Here is a 22443-nt window from a genome sequence, read left to right on the forward strand (position 1 = left end):
TGTGGGCCGGGCTTTAGTCCTTCTGCTTTGCATGGTGCTGTTACGCCCCCCCTCCCACCAGACAGATGAGGACCTTTCAAGAACTGCTTCAAGGGATCCAAATGAAGGGCGAGAACGTGTGCTTTTAGAAAGTAAACAGAGAATGCACGCCATGCATCCTGTCAGGGTGGGTGGGTGCAGACTGTGGTCAACGTCTTTAATGAACACAAGGATGAGCAATGTCTGGGTAAATTGATAAGTCGGAGGACGATTGGATTTACACTAAAAAAAAAATGTGTCCATCCATGCCATTAAAGGAGGATGAAGAAAATAAATAAAAGCAGAGACAGACTCATGAGCCAGGAGGAAAAAACTGAGTGGAGACCGTGGCGGAAGCAGATCCGATTGGATGGGTGGAGAATGTCTTGTTTAGTGTCTAGTGGTATATTGGTCCGAGTGGCCGAGCGCTGGTCCGAGTCACAGGGTCTCAAAAAAGTGGTCACCCTCCTTTGAAAAGCAATCTCACCTTCGACAGTTAAATGGAAGATTTTTTTGGGGGAGGGGAGAAGAGAGAGAAAAAAAAGAAAAAAAAAAAGAAAAAAACAAAAAACAAAAGAAAGAAAGTGGTTCAGATTGTTCTCTAGACACTAAATCACGGCCAGGCTTAAAAGAAAAAAAGAAAAATAAAAACATTTCCATCACACATTTCATTTAACATGGAAAACATGGGGGTGGGGTGGGGTGGTGGTGGTTTGAAGACGCGGCCGCATCGCACACCCCCCCCACCCCCCCGCCCCCCCCGCCCAACACCCCGACAAAGCGATTGTGTTGTGTGTGTGTGTGTGTGTGTGTGTGTGTGTGTGTGTGTGTGTGTGTGTGTGTGTGTGTGTGTGTGTGTGTGTGTGTGTGTGTGTGTGTGCGCGCGGTGAAGCTGCCGGCGGGTGGTTCAAAGTAAACAGCATCTCTCTTTGAAGCTCTTCTTGTTCTTGTTTTTTCCCTTGCCGTTTTTGTCTTTGTTTTCTGACATCTTCTTGCCTCGCACCTCGCGCATCAGGTCAAAAAACACCTGGGGAGAGAAGAAATGCGAGCGAGCACGCACGCAGGCACGCGCACGCGCACACGCACACGCACGCACACACACACACACACACACAGTCTCAACAGACCTGATCTGACAAAGATGGCACTAGACTTTGATACGGATATGAGCGTGCGCTTAGACGCTTGCAAAGTTGAAAAAGGCACAACGTTTCATGTTGGATTTCACTTTTCTTCAAAAACCAAACAAACAAAAACGAATAACTTTGGGCCGTGTACCTTGTCGACGTTGGCTCTCGTTTTGGCCGACGTCTCCACATACTGGACACGCCACTCCTCGGCCTTGCCCCGGGCCTCGTCCACGGACACCTGGCGGCGCTCTTCTAGGTCCGACTTGTTCCCCACCAGCAGGAGAGGGATTTTATCCTCCTCCGCCTTAACCCGCAGGATTTGCTCCCTGTCGAATCCATACATGAGCAACATGGAATCAGTTCCTCAGACCTACTTGGCGGCCCGGACCCGTAGTTTGGGTCATCATTTGGATCATCATCATCATCTTTTGTCTGTGTTTTACGAAGGTTAGGACGTAAGAGTCAGTAGATCAGAGGGCTCTAGCTGATATATGTTTGGGGGTCATGTCATTTAGGTAGTCGGGGGCAAGTCCATGAACAGATAAAAAATTCTCATTTCAATCCCACATTGGAGAATTCCATTCACAATTCAGATTAAATTGAAAGTTGGAAAAAAAAAAAGAAAGAAAGAAAGCTGAAATGGCTCTTCTGATTCTCATTCATTGTTCACTGGAAGTCCTCCCTCGCTCACTTGTGCATCATACCAATTGAATCAAGGTTCAGGGAAATCGAGTGAACCACACTGGACTGGACGCACTGCTGATCACATCTCTACTGGAGGCATTTTACCTCAAGTGTCATGCATCAGCACAATAGACTCCCATACTGTCTACTTAATATAGCATCCTAAATAGTTTGAGACTTGTTATACAATGCTAATCACCACGCCCCCCCCGACACGTACTCTAATATAAGGCTACATAAATGAAGTTGTCTTGACATTGCGCCACATTTTTCAGAATGGAAGAAATGTCAACAAAATACGTGGCTGTTAGTCCAACACCAGGAGAGATGTCTTGTCCCTTCGTTCATGTAGAGCACGAGAATTTCATGCAATTTTACCTCTCAGAAGAGACACTATTCACCAAACCACAGACGCACAAAACACATGAACGCATAGCGGCTGAGGTCCCCGCACCTGAACTCAGCGGTGGCTGTGAAGGATTCATGTTCAGTGATGGAGAAGACCAACAGGAAACCCTCCCCGCTGCGGAAGTAGTTGTCCCTGATGGCGGCATAGTCCTCCTGGCCGGCCGTGTCCAGGATGTCGATCTGGACCTCCTCCCCGTCCAAGACCACCTTCTTCCTGTAGCTGTCAGCCTTGGTGGGCTCGTAGTCTTCCACAAACTAGGAACCAGGGAGAGAGAGGGTTGTTTACTTTCCAGCTGGCTCCCAGGAACCTTTTAAAGGGCAGTTCACAGAGACCACTGATGCCTTCCCAGGCTGTTGAATACTCTGGGCTACTAAGAACTGTGTCAAAATATTGGAATACTGCAAATTTCCTTCCAAAGCGTTTTACTTGTTGTGTTGGGAATGTGAAGTCAACTGATGAAAATACAAATAAGACACAGCAAGGGCAGCTTGAATCAAGTTTGGGTTTCATCTGGCTGTTCAAGTGGCAATGTTTTACTAACACAGAATTGTGATTAAGCGGTATTTCATGTCCTGCTACAGTACCTAAATAGAGTTTAAGTCTGGACTTTGAGCGATTCCTGAACCTTTATTTTGTTATGTTTCAACCATTCATCTTAAAAAAATGCTCTATTATCATATTTTAATGTGGACTGACTTTTATGTTTTGGATTTTTGTCTTGCTTGACTTGTTAAGATAGAGCAGAACATCTGCATCTGTGGATATTGGACTGGGGTCAATTGTGACTTTCTGGGTAATGTTAGCCCTTGCACTTTATAGAGTGATTCTTGGAAGATTAACTACAAAATTAAAATTACTTGCTCGAACTGTAGCACGGTAGACTCTTAGAAATGGCTTTCATTGGGAATTTATTTTGATTGTGGCATTGATATTCAGGTATAACTTTGAAAGACATATGGCCCCCAAGTGTTCCTACATGTACCCTGGTGGACTAAGCAACTCCCACTTTGTTCATGTTAAAGCAGTGTTCTTCTATTTTGTTTTCCAAGAATCAAACATTGCCCATGATGAAAAGGTGAGTATTTTCCTCCGAATGCAAGTTTTGGAGTCATATCCTCCAGTCATTCATTTGAACCGCAACATTGTGTTCATGATCATGCAAGTTCATAAAAGGGTATTTCAAATCCTCACACACCCCTAGTGTCCCCTACTGCCCCGGGCTTACCTCGTCGTACATAAACTGCAGAGTGAGGGCGGACTTGCCGACGCCTCCACTGCCCACCATGATCACCTTGTGCAGGGCCAGAGAACTCTGGTTCTTGCTCTTACTGGTCGCCATCGCTGGATTCCTCGGTCTATCCCTTGCATATACGCTCACACATAAAACACACTTGCTTCTTCCCTACACCCACTCACTGGCACCACCTGTGGACGATAAAAAAAAAACAAAAAAACAAAACTGATATAAATATTGTTAACATTTGCAGACAAAATGTAAAAACAAAAGTAATGTACTTTATTAGATTTTTGCCGAAAATACCACTCCATTATGCATTCTAGCCGTTCTAACATGCCTCTAAAGAATCCTGTTATTCTGATGTTGTTTTATCCTGATATTGTGTTATCCTGGTGAAACAACTCGTCAACTTTCAGGGGGAAGCCCTAGTTGCCCACTAGATGGAAACCTGGCACATGAAATGAAATGCATTTTAAATTACGTTGTGTCATTTCACCAATTTAAATTGTACAGTGATGAGAGTTGGATCATTTTTCATAGAAACATTTACAGAAATAATTTTACTTCAATAACTGATGGATTTGACAATGGTTCATATTGATTCAGACTTCTTAACAGAAGAGGGACTCATGATGGGTCTGACATGTCTTGGAGAAAGATTCCCCATGAGGGGTCTGCCAGATCACAGGAGAGAATGCAGTTATGGGTGTAAGCGAGGGCAAGAGAGAAGGGTTTTGTTGACTTAGTCTCGGCCGAGACAACGAAAGTGAGTCATTTGGCGCCCTCGTCCAGTAACAATTGGCATTTCCATTGTTTGAGAAAGCAGAAAGTGTCACAGTTCCTCTGATCTCATCGAGGGGTAGGTACCCCCTTCTGTGAATCTCTGGGGAAGCTATTCCAGAGAGGACTGGCTGTTTTCCATTACACCCATGAGGACAGACGGCAATTGTTGCATTAATGGAGTTTCAAGATGGCAATAACTTACTCCGCCAAGGCAGCAGGCTTCGGTCCAACTGGATCCCCACCCAGCCCCCCGCACTACCATTAAAATGCCAACTTGCAGACTTGAGAATCTTATATATAATAAGTATATTATAAAAGGTCACCATCAAAAGGTCCTCACTGCTGATAGAAAATAATGAAGCTTTCAAACCTCCATATTAAAGGACTGCATTTAGGAATGCATTAAGCCTGGCCACCGAGTACTAACCTTGTTTAAATAAAGTGAAACGTCACAGGCTATTAATACTCTCTAGTCTGTAGGCCTTTTTCCTCACAAAGTGAAAGCTCACTTTTGATTGCGTTCAGACAATTTGTAGATTCATCCATCCCTGTCGGACCAACTTCCAAACCGAGTTAAAATTAACTATCCGCAGGGCCAGGTTGACAGTTTCATGAGACATAAGGGCCAGCTGACGACTCTTAAATCGGGATGGCCTTTGGCCCTGCACAAACTGAAGCCCTTGAATCAAACATCGATGAGAGGATTAAAAGACTAGACTGGAGGAGAGCAACTGCCACAACCTGACACTCAGCGATTTATCCCAAAACATTTCTTGACCCATTGAGCAGCATCCGAAAGCAGATAGAAAACAAGAGTTTCTTGCTCTAGTGAGAGCAATGAGAAGAACTTTCAAGAAATATATATATATATTTTTAAAATGTAATTATTTTTGTCCAGTAGCCAACGAATGCCTGTTGAGCAATTGCTATTGTGTCATTGCAAGGAGATCCCCAAACTCTTCTTCCTGTCTCCGCTTGTCATCCCCCTTCCAGGTATTTCGCACTGCTGGAAACTGTGAGGTTATTCATTTCTCAAAACCAACATCTCAAAAGTAAACATCTCACATCTCTGGAAAAACACAATGAGACATGACTGTGCTTTGGCTGTGCAGCAGATGAGCAAACCAGATACATATGGAAAAAACATTAGTGCTGGGGGGGGGGGCCTCAACTCTGACACGGATAGCATGTTCCATTGTTTTGAGTTTTTGAGGAAGAGGGGTTTCCTGGTCCTGCAACTAGAATATATCATGTTTAAAAAGATGTCAAATAAAAAGATCTGAAATACATCAGAAATATAGTCGGCCAAATATTAGTAGTATTAGGCCATTTTTAATGAGAATGGAATTGTTCTCCACCAGACAACCACAATACATCACCAATCAGAATACAACTTTCTCGACAGTCTGGCGTCAGAATAGTACATTTTCTTGGCATCTGCGTGAGAAATAAAACACTACCTGAACCATTTCCAAAGCCATGGATTAATCAAATAATTACTTTAGGCAAATTAGGCTGCCAGGCGTTTCCGAGATTTATTTTGACAGCAGCATGAGGATTTGATAGGCGGAGGGGGTCCACGTGTTAATGTTGGAATGCCACTTCCATCCTCCATCGGGGGTCTTCCCTGGGCTTTTCCTGTCTTTGTTAGCAGTGCTGTTACCCTTGCAGTCAGGGGGCTCCAAGGAAGAATATTCCTGCGCTGACAGTCTGTCTCTAACTACAGGTTAAATCAGCTAACCCCATGCTGAGGACTTGTAACTAGGCATGAAGAAAATATAGCATGTGAGGCTTTAACAGCCATAACTCTTTTCATTGACTGAAAAACTAAGCAAGGGCAAAAAAAACATGTTTTGAGGTGCGTGCTGATAGGCCTGAAGAGTGGAGGGATCCCACTCTATCCTTCTCAGTATGCATGCAGTTCACCTAAAACTGGCATCCAGGTCAAAATTGAAGAAAGTGGGGCAAAAGAAAATAATTTATTTTTGTAAACTTATTAATCCTTCAGGGGGAAACTACTTCTCTGCATTTACCCATCCTCCGAGACATATCTAGGAGCAGTGGACAGCCACATAGCGGCATCCTTGTGCAAGACACTCAACCCCTAACTGGGTTGAGTAGACACTTCAGGAGGAGGAGCCTGGGGATCAGATAGGCTGTGGAAATTGGTTGGGATTCCCTCAACGTCTGCATGCATGCAAAGTCAGGGCACACAAGGACTCTATTTAAAGAGTTCAGATAGCACAGAAGAGTTGCAGACCCATGATTGTGCAGTGATGTCTTGATTTCTCCTGTGAGTCTGATCTAGCCTCGGAAAATATAGTTGATCCAGCTTAAACGTAGGGTAGGGTAAGGTAGCTTTACAGATATCAATAGCAGAAAAAACATTGCAGATACGGCACTGATAGTGATCGTGATCTTGATATTAGAGATGGGACCGATCCGATATCGGGTGCAGATACTGACGTCGTTCACTCATACGATATCGGCAGATCGGCAATCCACGTGTCGATCCATTCCATAGCTTGCGCTGGACCATGAACCAGCCTTTTATTTTGCTAATTTAACAGTCTACCTCCTTAAGAATTCAACTCGGCAAATAATTAGGGCTGTACCCGACTCAGAATTTTGTCAGTCGAATCAGATTCGGCTGTTCAATTCGTTGGCAGTGGCATGGGAGAGAAAGGGCTGAGAGGGAGTGATTGGGGTGCATTATGCGCACCTGTCTCCCTCTCCGATGATGTGCTCGCTACTGACGCGGGCACCAGTGATGGGGTGCCTGCGATCAGCATGCCAAAACAGTGTGTTTTTATTTTAGATGTAGGTTATTTTAAGTCTCCTTGTGGAACAAAACAAGTGCGTATGGAACAGTACGGAACAGAACCGTGCGTAATGGGAACACTTTCTCTGTGACTCTGCCGGTCATCCCCTCTTAATGCGTTATGTACAGAAAATCTTAACAAGTCAACAACAAGTCATGCCCTATTCCTCCATGCCCGATCCCCATACTGTTTTTAGGGGTGCATTGAGAGCCGTGTCCAGGTCCGTGACTGGACACGGGCGTGTCACACATATAAAATAAAAATGTATGATTCACCTTATTTATAATTCCCCATTGAAATGTTGTCCTCAGGCATTTTGTAAGCTTCTGTTTTATCTTGTAATTATAATGGACACTGACGGAATTCTAGCCATTCTAACACGAGCTGCAGTTTTTCTGGATAAAAAGCCCTATAGCGTTTACATTTCTCAACTGATTTCCATGAGTCGTTTTTTATATTGAAGGGTTTATGGTCTTCATGGAAAAGAAGAAAGTTTTTTTTACCCCTACTCCACAACCATTCCAATATGCCGGCGACGTTGACATACGATCTAAAGGTCCAGGTCCAGTCCTTGATGGGGTTTTTTTCCCCCAAAAATATTCACTTTGAAAATCTATGTACAAATCTTTGTATGTGAAGGTAAAATGTGATGTATGTGCAGCCTATTTAACATACAGTTCAAATACATATATAGACCTTATTTTTGAGCGCTGAGATTACAATTCCATACACAATACTGTATGGGTGCAATTCCTAAAGTGGGAGAGACATTAAAATTTTAAATGACAACACAACGGCCATCGCTCATATGACGCATGTGCAAAGGCGAAAGTTAAGGTCGTGGCATCAGCGTTTTCAAGAAGCTCCGTTTTACCTGTTCATACAAATACACAAAAAAAAAATATTTTGAAAATTATTATATATATATATATATATATATATATGCTTTCCAAAAGCTTAGCTTCAGTGACCTAAAACATGGACGGACAGGAGGCCAAAACATAGAGTATAAACTATGTTTTCAAAAATATCCGTGTGGATAGGGCCTAATATAACAAACTTATCTTTTTCCATTTTGATTAGGGTTTCTGTGGCGGACCAAGTGGTGTGGTCAAGCACTGGCTGCAGACGACAGCACGGCTCCCTTCCCGCAGCCGTCAAGCTGCCTCGAATCGGCCAAATCGGCACACACGCGCCGCTGATTGGTCCGACTCGGGGCAGGGAGCTTCCTTAATGTTTGTCTGTCTTGCAGATGGGATTGGGGCACGGGCTCGTCAGCCGACCAGGAGCGGAACACCATTCCTCCTGCGCACAAAATGATGATCATCATCATTATTTATACTTCTGGCCAACGAGCCTTTTGTTCCTCTGCATAATAATAATAATTAAGAAAAAAAAAAAAAAAAAAACTCTCGCCATGTTGGCGCACCACGGCAAGAAAGACTTGCAACTCCCTCCCTAAAACCCTACCTGTGTGCATATATGCCTAGAAGGGGCACCTGAACAGGGACACGGGAGGGGCAGGGTGCTGAGTGAAGGGTTCCCCGGAGCCAATCCGCTGGCTGCGGAAGCACCTCGTGGACCTGTAGGAGGAGCGGGACTTCCTCTGCTGTCAGTAGGAGCATGTCCTCACCGGCGTGAGCTCCGGCGAGCACAACCTGACCGGCCTCCAGCCCGCCGCCACCAACAGGGAGCCGGCCAGAGGACCAGACCGCGTATGATCGGAGGAGAATGTCCAGGGGCGCGCTGCGCCTGACCCCAGGACCCAAGCAGGATTTGCCGGGTCACCAGCCCAGCCCGGCATCCTGGAGGGGAACAGCGGGGACTCAGCCGTACCCACAGGCATTGGAAGATGTCCCTTTTCTTTCCTGCAGGATCTCCTTCCCGCTGGAGGGCAGATATCTACCAGCCGGGTCCTGTGATGTTGCGGGACGCTGTCTCCCCTTCCCAGACCCCTCCCTCGGTTGGGAAGGGGCCTACCAAGTATCGGTAAGGCTAGAAGGGGGTAGACATCAGGCTTTGCTGGACTGTTTGCAGACAATGGTCCAGCAATGCCTAGTTCAACCCGGAGCTTTGGTGGAGGCGTCACAGGAGGAGGTTCGTTGTGTGCATGGGGATGTTCACACGTATCCAATGGTCCGGCTCAGAATTCATTACAAAAGGAAGAAAATATAGGGTACAGGCTGCGGTTAGTTCCCACCTGTCGCACTCCCTGATTATGTGCACGGATTGGCCAGGGTTCGACGCTTTGATGAGAGAGGCTGAGGGAGTGCATTCATGCTCGGTACAGAGATGCAATGTTGCATGTCGCGCAGTGACGTGGAGGGGTCGTTGGCAGGCGCGACGGTGGAGGGGCGGTGGAAAACCAAGTGAGATCTCCCCTTGTCCCCTTGACCTTCCCTATTGACGATTTTCCGCTGGAGCAGTCACGAGACAACACCCTATGCAGGGCCTTTGAGACAGGAGAGGAAATAAACCAGTTGTTGGTGCCCACCATAACCCACCATAACCATATGGGGGGGATGGTAGCTCAGGCGGTAGAGCTGGTGGTCTAGTGATCTAAAGGTTGCTGGTTCGATCCCAGGCTCCTCCTGCTAGCATGCTGTAGTGTCCTTGAGCATCGTTTTGTGTTAGTCGTAGTGGATTAGGCAACACGGTACCCTGAAGCAGTGCCACTGCACAGTATTACAGCCAAAAGTTTGGCACAGGTGCTTTTTCAGGTCATTAGAGTCCAGATTCCGAAGGAAATCCTGACCAACCAGGGCAGTACGTTTATATCATGTACACGCAACGTTACGAGTAACTGGGCGTCCGTCAATTTGGACCACCGTTTACCAACCCCAGACTGATGGCCTGGTGGAGCACTTTCATAAAACGCTGAAAAACATGATTTGGAAGTTCGTTCACAATGACAGGCGTAATTGGGACAAGTGGTTTGCCATGCGGGAGGTTCCCCAGGCCTCCACGGAATTATCTCCCTTTGAACTCCTCTTTGGCAGGAGACCCCGCGGTGTGCTAGTCCTAATTAAAGAAAACTGGGGGGAAGGTCCTAGCACCAGTGAGAACGAAATACCGTATCTTATGGACATGAGAGCAAAGTTACAGGCGTGGATTGTTTGATGGCCGTTATCACGGGAGAATTTGCTCCAGGCTCAGGAACGTCAGCGCCTCTTCTACGACGGTTCGGCTCAGACAAATCACACCAGGAGACAAGTTGTTAGTGTTACTCCCTACATCCAGCTCTTAATTGCTCCCAAAGTGGCAAGGGCCTTGTGTGGTCACGTGGCGGGTTGGCGAGGTCAATTATGAGGTCGTACTGTCCTACAGGCCGGGGGTGACATAGATTTATCACCTAAACCTCTAAAAAGAATGGAGAGAGGGGGTGTCCGTGGCGCTGGTCACGCTGGTCATTGAGCAGGATGAGTTGGGGCCGGAGGTTTAAAAAGTGTCCGATCATATTGAAGCCCTGTTAACTGACCATCTCTCACCGTGCCAGAGGGAGGACGGGGCTTCAGCGTTGCTTCTCTAATGTTTTCTCCTCCCTCCCTGTCCCTCATATGCCACCATGTGGAGACGACCCCGGGGGTGAAGCTGCGCTCACGTCCGTATCCTCTGCCCGAACACAAACGCAAGATCATGCAGGTGGAATTGGAGGCCATGCTGGACATGGGTATAATAGAGGAGTCCACGAGTGACTGGTCTAGTCCTATCGTGCTGGTGGTTAAGCCGATGAGTCGGTCGGGCACTGCGTGGACTACCGAACGGTGAACGCAGTGTCAAAGTTCGGCGCCTAGCTGATGCCCTGGGTTGATTAAGTTCTCGACCGGTTAGGTATGGCTTGTTTTTCACGACACTGGATTTAACCAAGGGCTACTGGCAGATTCCCTTGTCTCAGGAGTCCAAGGAAAAATCTGCGTTCTCGACTCCGTTTGGCTTGTACTACTTTCACACACTCCTGTTTGGGTTGTTCGGTGCTCCAGCCACCTTTCAGAGACTCATGGACTGCATCCTACGTCCGCATGTAGCATATGCTGCGACCTACCTAGAGGACGTAATCATTCACAGCGATACCCGGAAGCGGCATATGCAGCATGTGTGCGCAGTGCTTGAGTCCCTGAGGCGGGCTGGGCTCACCGCCAACCCAAAGAAGTGTGCCGTGGTACAGAGGGAGGTACGGTATCTGGGGTACCACTTTGGTGAACGTCTGGTCCGACCCCAGCTTGATAAAACTGCCGCGGTCCAAAACACCCCGAGACCCAAGACCAAGAAGGAGGTGAAGAAGTTCTTGGGGCTGGCTTGCTACAATAGGAGGTTCGTCCCCGACTTTTCAGAGCTAACCAGCCCCTTGTCCGACTTAACTCGAAAGGGTGCTTCAGATCCTATCCAGTGCTCAGAGAAGTGCCAGCCTGCGTTTGCAAGGGTAAAGTCAGCTCTCTGTGGGAAGCCAGTGTGTCTAACCTTAACTCCTCTATCCCTTTCTGTCGGCAGACCGACGGGTCGGACAGAGGGCTGGGCGCCGTCTTGTCCCAGGAGGTGGAGGGGACCATGTGGCCAGTGCTGTGCCTCAGTGGCAAGCTCTCAGTGCGGGAGTGGAGGTACAGCACATTGGAGAAGGGCTGTTTGGTGATCAAGGGGGCCTTCGGTTCCCTCCGCTATTACCTTCTGGGACGTGCTTTCATCCTCTGTTCGGACCACGCCCTGCTGTAGTGGCTCCACCGCATGAAGGACACAAACACCCGGATTACTTGGTGGTACCTGGCTTTTTCCAGCCTTTTAACCTCCGGTTAGTCCATAGCCGGCGGCGAAGGTGGTCGTGGCTGACTTTCTCTCTTACTCTGTGGGGACCAATCAGCGCCCACGCAGCGCTGATTGGTCCGACTCGGGGCATAGTCTGTCTTGCAGAGGGGATCAGCGCAGTCAGCCGACCAGAAGCCTTAAAAACTTGCCATGTTGGTGCACCACGGCAAGAAAGACTCCGTCTCCGTCCCTTAAACCCTATTAGAGACCGCAGAGACCTCAACAGTTTCCTTTAAGGTTTGACCAATTCAACAGTAAGGTTTTTCTAGATTTTAGATGAGATTTTCACTGGTGGAAATTGATACCGGCACTGTTTTTTTGGTTTTGTTACCAGCCGCCCACCCCTATCACTAGTTTACCACTAGCAGCTATTTTTATGACCAGAATGAAATAAAATCATTGCAAAATACACAACAGGTGAAGATATGTCATTGATATTCAAAATTTAAAAATCTGATTTCGAAAACTGAATCTCAATCAGTATCTCACCAAATAATAATATTTTAGTTGATACCCAACCCGAAACCTGTCCTTATGCCCCTTTCCAATCACAGGGCTGAAAGTGTTAGTAAGTGCTAGTTTACTACAATAAACAGCATTCCTTGCATCAGTCAATGAATGTCCTGACTACTAAAAAGGAAACGACAATCTACTGACCTGTAAAAAATAGATTTGCGCAACCTTATATAAACTGAAAACAGTTGTTGCAGTGGCATGTTGGCAAATGCACTGTGCCTTAATTTACAGCACAACGTTCACATCTAAACGTATTCAGACAAACTAGTTCACTCAAATGTTCACATACATAACAGAAATTTGGGATACATGACAGACAAGAGGAAAATGTCTGTTATAATTTGCCATAGTTTTTTTTCCACAAACATTGTTTGGCTACTGCTCTGTGCACTCCAGTAGTTTGGTCCTGGCCCTTTGAGGCAACTATGTTTCTACCTTAGAGTTTGGCTGTCAGAGCATGTCCCTGTCCCTTTTGTCCCTGTACCACCCAACGGTAGAGGGATAGTAGTGCATATACATACAGTATATCCAACAACAGGGATAATGGGCACAGTGGAATGCTTGGCTTGGAGTCACCCTCTCCACAGTGCAGATGATAATATCACAGAGGCTAGGGGGCAGAACAATGGAGTGAGTGGGAGTGTGTAAAGGTGGTAATTGCCATGTTCCAAGCCGTAGGGGTCGACGGCAGAGCCCCCGTCGATGCTCCAACAGCAGCAAAGCTTCATTGGGAGGGAATTGCAGCTATGCTCCAACATCAGCACTGCCAGTGCGCTAAAAGAGGCAGTCAGCTGGCTTGATTCCAGTCATGTGTGTGTATTGCTAAGCCAGGTGGCTAAGCCAGAGTTACAGGAAACCTGAATAACGTTCACCAACACCAGTACCCAACTCCTTCCCTCAATCTCATGGCCCAAATGAAAAGGGCGATTCCCTCTCAGCATTGGATTTGGTAGGTGGGGATGGGTGTATCTCACCTCCATCACTCTGGATGTGGGTACTTGGCTTAGAGCTCAGGGAGGTTCGCTGGTCCCTCTCACCAACCACAATCGCTTCCAATATAAAGTACACCTATACTGTGGATGTCTTTGTGTTGTTACTGCTGCTAGGATTGGAAAAGGAGAAAGTACTACTTGTTCGGACTCATTGGACGTACAAACACCAATGAATAATTGAACAGAAAAAAAGCAGACTAGAGATGAGGCAAAATAGATGCCATTATTTGAGCTCTCTCTAGGCTGAAGTGCTTACTGGCTGTGGAAATCGGGGGAATAGCTGGCAGTGGCAATACTAAAAGATTAGCCGGGTTTGAAAAACAAATGAATAAATGAAAAGGATAGAGTTGGTAGGAATGTATCTATAACAAGTTTGGCGATATCCATTGATATATACACACAGTGCATACTAACTATAGTTGGCCGACGACTTGCACAGAGGAGCCTTTGACTAAAGTGTGTGGGGGGGTGAATCTTCTCTATGGTCCAATCCTCCCTACATTGGCAGCACAAAGTTGGCTATTACAAGCCCCCCACTCCCCACCTCACAAATGTAGACAATTTGGAAAATCCACTGTAGGAAAACTGTCATGGATCCATTTTCCTGTCTGTGAGGAGGGCACAGAGGTTACACTAATAACACTGCGTCGAAGGAATAAGCAGGCATATACGCAAACAGAAATACGTTTAGAATCCACTGACATCATGGGGAATATAAGCCATTCAGTGGGCCAAAGGCCAACAACAGAAAACAGAACAAATATCCTGGTTTGCGGAATCATCCATTACCTCTCCATTACCACTGACACCAGCAAGCTCCTCTAAACACTCATCTCCCTCTCCCCTCACTTCAATATTCCATAAAGTTGACAGTGTTAAATGCAAGGTGTTCCATGTTCGACATGATGAAAGAGACACTCCCACCTGCATAATAACGTCTTACTAAAAAAAAAATTATAATAATTTCTAACAGTTGTCCTATGTAGTCCCCTCTAGGATACAGTCATCAGTGTACCAACAGGCTTTTCCCTTCCTGCCTTTCCAAGGAGGGGATAGGGGGTCAAATCTCCAGGGAGGGCCCTGGTGGCTGCTCGACGTTGTAAACAAGTCAGTTACAGATTTTGTTTTTTTTGTTTTTTTTGCCCATCCACAAGCGACGCATCGGCACGCGACTGGCACATAGGCCAGACAAGCCTTTAAAAATTTCACTGACTTGTGCAAGGAGAGTAGTTTCATACCTATTGCCTCTGCCTCAGAGTTTGTTTGATCAGTCATGGAATTATTTCCAGGGTTTTATCATGTTCTGGCACTCTGTTCACACTGACCCTGTGACTGAGATAGAGGTATTTATTCCAAATTTCCAAAGACACACAACACATTTGCAGGAATGCGTAGCATTGGAATGAGTAGCATTAACCGGATTAGGCCAGAACACATCGGACTCAAAAGCATAAACATTCTAGCCCCGGAGGTAACAAGAGGTAAGCCTGGTGCGATGTAAAGTTTAAAAGAATTTAGTGATAGATTGGATTACAAATCCACAGAGTGCAGGTGGTGGTACCGTGTAAAACAGATGACCAGTTTATTCAAGAATGGTACTTTTGCATGGCAACAGAAAACAGGCTACCTGAACATTGAGTGGCTGTAACAAACCACTTCCCTGTCCCAGTTCCTTCTTTTGTTTATCACGTTGCAACTGTTGTTGCATTCCAAAAATATTTAAAGCATACACAGAATTAATCTCCACAAAGAATCCACAGAAAATATGGTATGAGGTCAGGAATGCAGCGCTATGGGTTAGTCAGCAGACATCCTAGGACAACTGGTAAAGAAGTATTTGTCATGCTCATCAAGGAGAGACCAGCACTCACTTAGGTAAAAGATTCTGGTGTCTAGATTCTGAGAGACTACAAAGGACGGGCCGTACGCACACGCCAAATGCAATATACAACATGAATTAAACTGACCATTTGGTCAGGACACATTTTTCCCCTAGAGCAAACACAATGAGGTTGGTCAGATAAAAAAACTTCCCATCCCCTTCACCTAATGAGGTGTATGAAACACACCCTATGTGGCACACTACCTCTTGAAAATTGTAGTTTCCCAAAAGACAATGGCAGGGATACAGAAAACACACCATACCGTTTATATGGATAAACCATCATGGAGTACAGTTTTCCAAAATTAGGGAGTGCAGCCAAACAATGACACATGGAGAGAGTAAAAAACAAAAATAACATACAAGCCCATGGATCTAGTAGAAAGGTGAAGTAAAACAGAAATACACATTAATCTCCTTCTTTCTTGTTAAGATCTGCAGAGGAGCGGCTGTGAAGCGAACCAGGTTGCAGAGAATGAGTGTGTCAGGGGTGAGTTATAGATGGATTTTTATATAAAGTGATTCATAAAAAATGTAGAAGGCTATCAGACATGTTGGATTAATGCTCAAGTGCACATAATCATGTTTGTTTTCATACATTTCTTCCTCTTGTCAATGCGTTTGGTTTCTGACCTCTCAGGGCTACCATTTACACTTCCCCAACTCGTATTGTATTCTGACAGAATGTCTATAGCCCAATTGTTCCAGGAATGTGAGACTTCTTGATTTACATATCTTGATAGTGTTGTGCCTTCTGGAGATGCCTGGAGGCACTTGATAACCTTGGTGAAGTACTCATGCTTCCCACTTATTTATCAGCACAGGGGATTTAACATGACACACATCAGGTTTGCAGCACAAACAAAACAAAAAGCACTGACAGCTGAAAGAGCCAATGTTTATGGCCAGGTACATCTTTTCAAGAAACTAGGCCATTGTGGTCATCAACACATGATGAAAACATTACATTACAATTACATTGCATTTAGCAGACGCTTTTATCCAAAGCGATTTACAATTATTCAAACACCAACGGACGCAGCCATCAGGAGCAATTAGGGGTTAAGTGTCTTGCTCAAGGACACTACAGCATGCTAGCAGGAGGAGCCTGGGATCGAACCAGCAACGTTTAGATTACTAGAAGACCAGCTCTACCTCCTGAGCTACCATCGCCTTACGGGGAAAACAGGAGTGAGTGTGAGGAGTGCAGCTGTCTCTGACAGTTGACGTGATGTTTTCACAAGACCATGTCTACCCGACAGCAGTACCTTTTCCATTTGCCACCATGGCAGAAAAAAAATAAAAAATTAAAAATTAATCTCTCATCCCTCAGACATGGGTCTTGGATAGAAGCTGACACTCACTCTGGATATACTGTATAGCCCACACCCATTCCCTCCAACTGAAAGCAGTCGATTAATGGGGGCATGTTGTGCCATTCTCTTTATCTCCTACCCTCCATCATTGTTTGATAACTCATTCCACATCCTATAAAAAATAAACCTTATGCCTTAAGCCTTATCTTTGTATCCCAATCCCATTGCCAACATCATGAGCAGATGGTTCTCAGACTCCAATGCCACAACATAGTTATCTTCCACAAGGTGAGGCTAAGGAAAGTCCTGAAGGGACACCAGAGAGAGCTCATAAAATGAAAACCTGACAAGCAAGGCGCATGGGAATCTCAGGTGGAAAGCCAAATTGACTCCAAAAGGGGCTCAGGAAGAAAGAAATTTAAAAAAACATATAGTACTGTGATGGATGGGCAAAAGGAACCAAAACTATGGGGAAACATGCAGGGAGAGGGTGTTGGAATGAAAAAGATAAACATTCAGTTAGTTGTGTGTGTTGTGGGGGTTTGTACAGCACCACTCACAGGACCTTTCCTCACCTTTGAGGACGTCTGCATTGAAAGAGAAGAGATGGAGGCATTAAAAAATAATAAGGTAGGGCCACCAAGTGCATGTCTGGTTGTGTTACTGTATCAGTGTAGCATATATACAGTATGTGTAGGATTTTGTACTTTCCCATCTGATGACAAACAGTGAGAAACTAAAAGCCCCCAGTATACTTATGATGGAACAGGACTTTTTGAGCAAAAACAATCCTTAACAACCAGGAAACATGTTGAATGAAGCAGAGTTCACATGTGGCAGTGTGTGAGACCCTAGAGCAAACTATTCTACAATTTGGTAAAATTCAAGATTTGCATAAGAAAATTGCCTCTATGTTTTAATTGGAAAAACAGTAAAAAAAAAAAAAAAAAGCAAAGGAAGTTTGGCCCTTGAAACATATATTTTATTGCCACATTCATCATTTCAAAATGTAGACGCCGCCTTAAGATTCTGAAGCTGTGAAATGACAATAAAAGATTGAACTATTACCAAATGGAATTTGCAGATGGAAAAATGTCCCTTCCAACCCATCATACTTCTGTGAGCTATTACAAACAAATATTTCAGCAGGCTTAATTCCGAACATCTGGGAATTTGGATCTCTCTTGCTGCTTGCTTGCTATTGTTATCTTGTATCCAAGGAGGCAAAAATGACTATCTGATAGGGCTTCCTTCAAACTGATTCAACAGATAAATAACTGCACCGGGATGGGAATTCAGGTCCACCACATAATAGTGAAACTCTCCTTGCCCTAAGATGGACAAAAAAAATCAACTAACTAATGGATCTCGCTAAACAGGCCTCGTTTGTGCTGAAATCATCAATGTGCTCATGACTTCTTTGCTGGGAAGATGTCAAGGTCATGGAGTGGAGGGATTCACTAATTCAATGAAATCTAAGTATGATTTGACAATGCTGCATTTTCTCATAATTCTACTGCAAACACTGTTTATTTTTTCTTCCAAATATTTAAATATTTTCATCATTAGAAGGAAAATACACTATATCATCACACTGGATTGAATGTTAGGCATTCAGTAAAAACAAAAAAACATGAAACAATTGGAAAGAACACAGGGTGTACAATACCAAGCAAGGATTTGTCAAAGCAGTGTACTGTTCAGGCAATTCAGGACAGAGCGCTATAGAATATAGAAAAATGCTAAATGTATATCTCATATTTTTACGTTGCATTAAACTCAGCCCATTTCACTCCTGAGGCATATTAATGAGGATGATTAATCATTTTTCTCACTTTCCTGTAAATTTCATACTTCACATACTGTGCATCTGCATCCATGTGCATAAAGCTTCCCCTATTTCATCATTTTAAACTCCATCTGTCAGGCCAGCCATGCGCAGGTGCGCAAACACCCTAAACAAAGCACACACACTAATAAGGGCGGTAAGGTAACACCCATCTCTAAAAGACAACAAGTCACCGCAAAGTAGACAGAACATTAAACTGTGTACGAGTCTCTTGTGAGCGTCCTGCTTTTGCTCTCAAATTGGAACATTGTTAATGATAGTGGGTGCACAAATTGTGATGTGTTGGGTGTTTATTTGGGCTAGTTTGCAAACATACATCCAAAAAGCTCATATAGCATAATGCAGGGTATATCATTTCAAGGATAACCTTTTTCTCTGCTAACTAAGAGTGGTCAAAGAGTAGATTAGATCCAAGTATAGGCCTAGTTGAAATAAACAAGTGCAGTATATTCACCTCTACTGCAGTTTTTCAAAACCTATTCAAAAGTATCCACTTCATCAACTATCACTACAGCCCTGTGTGAACATCAAGACTTTCATTGCCAGAAACTGCTTGCACTCTACCGTCACTGTGCATTTGACCAATAGAACTTTGAGGCAAATAGGAGTATATTACAGAACAAAGGTCCAATTCAAATTATTTGAAAGTTTTCATAGATTGAAACACAACAACGTGGGATATTTTAACTATCAGCCATCATCTTAAAGCAGAAAAAATAAAAAATAAAATTCACCTCAGGCTCATCAAGCTTTGGAGAATGCCAAAGTATCAGACAAACATTCAAGATCTTACGCCGATCTTACGACAATCATAAGGAAATCTTCGGTCTTGAGATCTAGGGGCATGCTTTCATCACGGCAGCCCCTTCATTTGAGATAGTCAGAAGGTCTTGCAAATCAGTCTCCTCCTTGTGAGAATATTAGGCTGGTTTGATATCATTTTATGTCTTGGCTACCCCAGTGTATGCTAGAAAACCAAGACGTGTGATCCCCTGCCATCACCTACCCTTGAAATGTGTGACGCTATCTTTTGAAAGTCTGGCGATGTATCCCTGCCATTAGAGATCATTCCCGCTTTAACCTCCTGAACGGTTGAAAAGTTTTAAGATTTCACTTTGACACAGTGACTTATTTTCTCAGAATTTTTGTCCAGGGACAATTACAAGTACCCATGTGAAATACAATGAAGCAAAAACACAACGGAAAGCTGTACCAAAAACAGGTAGTGTGTTGACACCAAAACTATATTTTTGCTGACAGATCAACTAAAAGCACAATGACACTCCTTGGGCGTGTCGTCCTGCACGTCCTCAAGGGACAACGGTTATCAGCACTAGGGTGATGAACGAAAAATAAACCGTCCCCACAGTGTTTACAACCGTGACCACCACAACATCGCAACATCACAACAAGAACAGGGAGCGTCGGACGCGCAGGGTTTGTGACCAGATTGCCGGCACCAGAGTTCTAAACACGGCCAAAGCAGGCTGACCTACAACACGGAGGACTGTCTGGATGTGTCTGGTCCATGCTACTGCTGCCGCTACATCCAGGACGATCCCCTCCAGAGCGGCATGCAGTAAACCACACCAGTAAAACCGAGGAGATTGGGATAGAGAGGAAAACACACTTTGTTTCAGCAACTAGTACCCAGCCTCACGGCTGGGCATTGGGCCGTTCGCGCTTCCTTAAATATGCCACCGGTACCCGTACACACACAATGCAGTTGAGACGTTTATCCGGTGAAAGGAGTTAGAATTCTTACGGAAACAGGAATCCCCTTTTGCTCCCTTCTCTTGGTGCTATCTTGGAGACCGCATTTAAAACAGAAGACACCCGAGGCAGAGGCTCGCCGACTTCCAAACGGACGGAGGACCGCAACAAAAAAAAAACCCCACCTTCCGGAAGAACTCGGACCGGAAGTTACGTCACTTAACTCTATTCCAACCACTATAATAAGTCGTTGTTCTGACACTTGACGTCTCGCTTTCCCCTAAAGTATTTATTCTATGAAAGGAAAACAATATATATACACATGTATATAAAACAATGTGGAAAATCAATAAAAACATAAATAAATACATATATGTATGTGTTTGTGTGTGTGTGTATATATAAATACCCAATATATTTATTTATTTATTTATTTATTTATTTATTTATTTATTTATTTATTTATTTATTTATTTAAAAAAATTTAAAATGTGGAAAATAAATAAAAACATAAATAAATATATATATATGTGTGTGTTTATATATATATATCTTAATGAGTATATATATATAGATAGATAGATAGATAGATAGATAGATAGATAGATAGATAGATAGATCGATCGATCGATCGATAGATAGATAGATAGATAGATAGATAGATAGATAGATAGATCGATAGATAGATAGATAGATAGATAGATAGATAGATAGATAGATAGATAGATAGATAGATAGATAGATAGATCGATAGATAGATAGATAGATAGATAGATAGATAGATAGATCGATAGATAGATCGATAGATAGATAGATACTGTATATGACACTCTAAGATCGCCCAGACAACCCCTTCTTTTGACCAAATAAACCAGCACTCAGAATTGACTTAGAAGCGCGGGTAAATGCCCGCTCATCTACCAGAAATCAAGACACAAAACACAAACTGTGGAAGTATATTCAATCTTATTAAAAACAGACACCAAGACTCGTTTTATGCTGACCTATGTGACACGTTTACTGCCGACCCATGTCCTGCACTAACTTCCTGCTTCCTGGTAAAGGAAAATATTCTGGTAGTAAAACCTGGTGGACTAAAGAGGTTGTCATGTGGGGCTGCACGAATATCTGCTTGGCCCAAAGTCCCAAGATGTTGGACAGTACGGACAGTAATAAAGGACGGGCCGGGGAACTCGGACTCTTAATAGCCTGCTTATTATATTCACTATCAATAAATCTATTTTTATAAAAGTGAATGGCGTGCATTTTTTGTTTTTGTTCACACTCTGCAAACCCTATCGCTGTTGTCCTGGAATAAAACAAGCTCTTCCATTTTCCTTGACATAATTTGTGATGCGAAACTCAGACGCAGTCCATTCGATGCCCACTGGGGAGGAGGGGGGGGCGGAGGGAGACACGGATACGCATTCAATATGCATCTGGCTTTAGAATGTGTTATTTTCATATCGTTATTCTGGGCCTTTCACCCCAGTATTTTTCTTCCAAACATTTGGATCAGCCATCAAAACATAACTGGACAGACCACCACCACAAACAAAGCCTATCAGTCAACGACAGAGCCAGGGGGTCGATACAGGAGTAAACGCACCCCTCTAGATACAATGCCTTGTAAGAGATTAGGAGTAGCTAGAGGGGTGGGGTAGGGGGAGGTGGGGCTTGTGTTGAAGCTGTTTTTTTTTAAGAAAACACAGAAAAGGATGTCGGCCTCTAAAACCTGACACATCCTGTCTGCCATGCAGTGAATCCTCCAGGGCAGGAACTCCCTTTGGACAGTCAGATTACTTCTTGGTTTGAAGGCAGCGAAAATGACACTGGATGGCTTCTTTCAGTCACTGCCGCGATTGATGCCACCACAGATACAGTTCTTGTAGAGTTTGCCCCCCCGTGCCACGTTTTTACACGAGGGCTTGGCCTCGTAGGTGGACGCTCTGAAGCGCATGGCGGATCGTGATATGCCGAGCTTCCCCAGAGGGCTTCCTTAGAAACTACTGGAAAAATATCTTTGATCCCCTGCACTCGAGCCCTCCGGGGATCGTTCTAACCTAAAACCACCCAGCCCCCTGCCTTGAAGTATTTTCTGGGTGTTTCCACCTCGGCAGTGAGCCATCTGGGGGAGGGGGGTGGGCTTCTACAAAACAGAGCTGCCGGAAACAGAGGTGGAGTGGTGCACAGGGCCTCAATGGAAACTGGACTGGACAAGCGAAGCTCATCTTTAATGGTCACTGTACACACCACAACACATGCCTACGTGTAGCTACAGTGGCCGACGCACAC

At 44.6% G+C, this 22443-nt stretch overlaps 1 protein-coding gene across 1 annotated transcript; it reads right to left on the bottom strand.

Annotated features, from left to right (window-relative positions):
• Nucleotides 1-803: 803 nt before the first annotated feature.
• Nucleotides 804-20309, bottom strand: LOC307243662 (ras-related protein Ral-B). Its single transcript, XM_080018555.1, has 5 exons — nucleotides 20201-20309; nucleotides 3467-3666; nucleotides 2287-2495; nucleotides 1297-1474; nucleotides 804-1045 (listed from the first exon to the last, which is right to left on the bottom strand). The coding sequence occupies exons 2-5, from the start codon at nucleotides 3578-3580 to the stop codon at nucleotides 926-928; spliced, it is 621 nt and encodes a 206-aa protein (XP_079874681.1). The 5' UTR covers nucleotides 3581-3666; nucleotides 20201-20309; the 3' UTR covers nucleotides 804-925.
• Nucleotides 20310-22443: the final 2134 nt, after the last annotated feature.

The sequence above is a fragment of the Zeus faber genome (genome assembly GCF_960531495.2).
Source record: "Zeus faber genome assembly, chromosome: 18".
Taxonomy (NCBI): Eukaryota; Metazoa; Chordata; class Actinopteri; order Zeiformes; family Zeidae; genus Zeus; species Zeus faber.

Coding starts and splice junctions, on each gene's coding strand:
- LOC307243662 (XM_080018555.1), bottom strand. CDS start 3,580: ATGGCGACCAGTAAGAGCAAGAACCAGAGTTCTCTGGCCCTGCACAAG. Junction 2,496..3,466: donor TGCAGTTTATGTACGACGAG/GTAAGCCCGGGG, acceptor CCTGGTTCCTAG/TTTGTGGAAGACTACGAGCC. Junction 1,475..2,286: donor ACAGCCACCGCTGAGTTCAG/GTGCGGGGACCT, acceptor TGGATTCGACAG/GGAGCAAATCCTGCGGGTTA.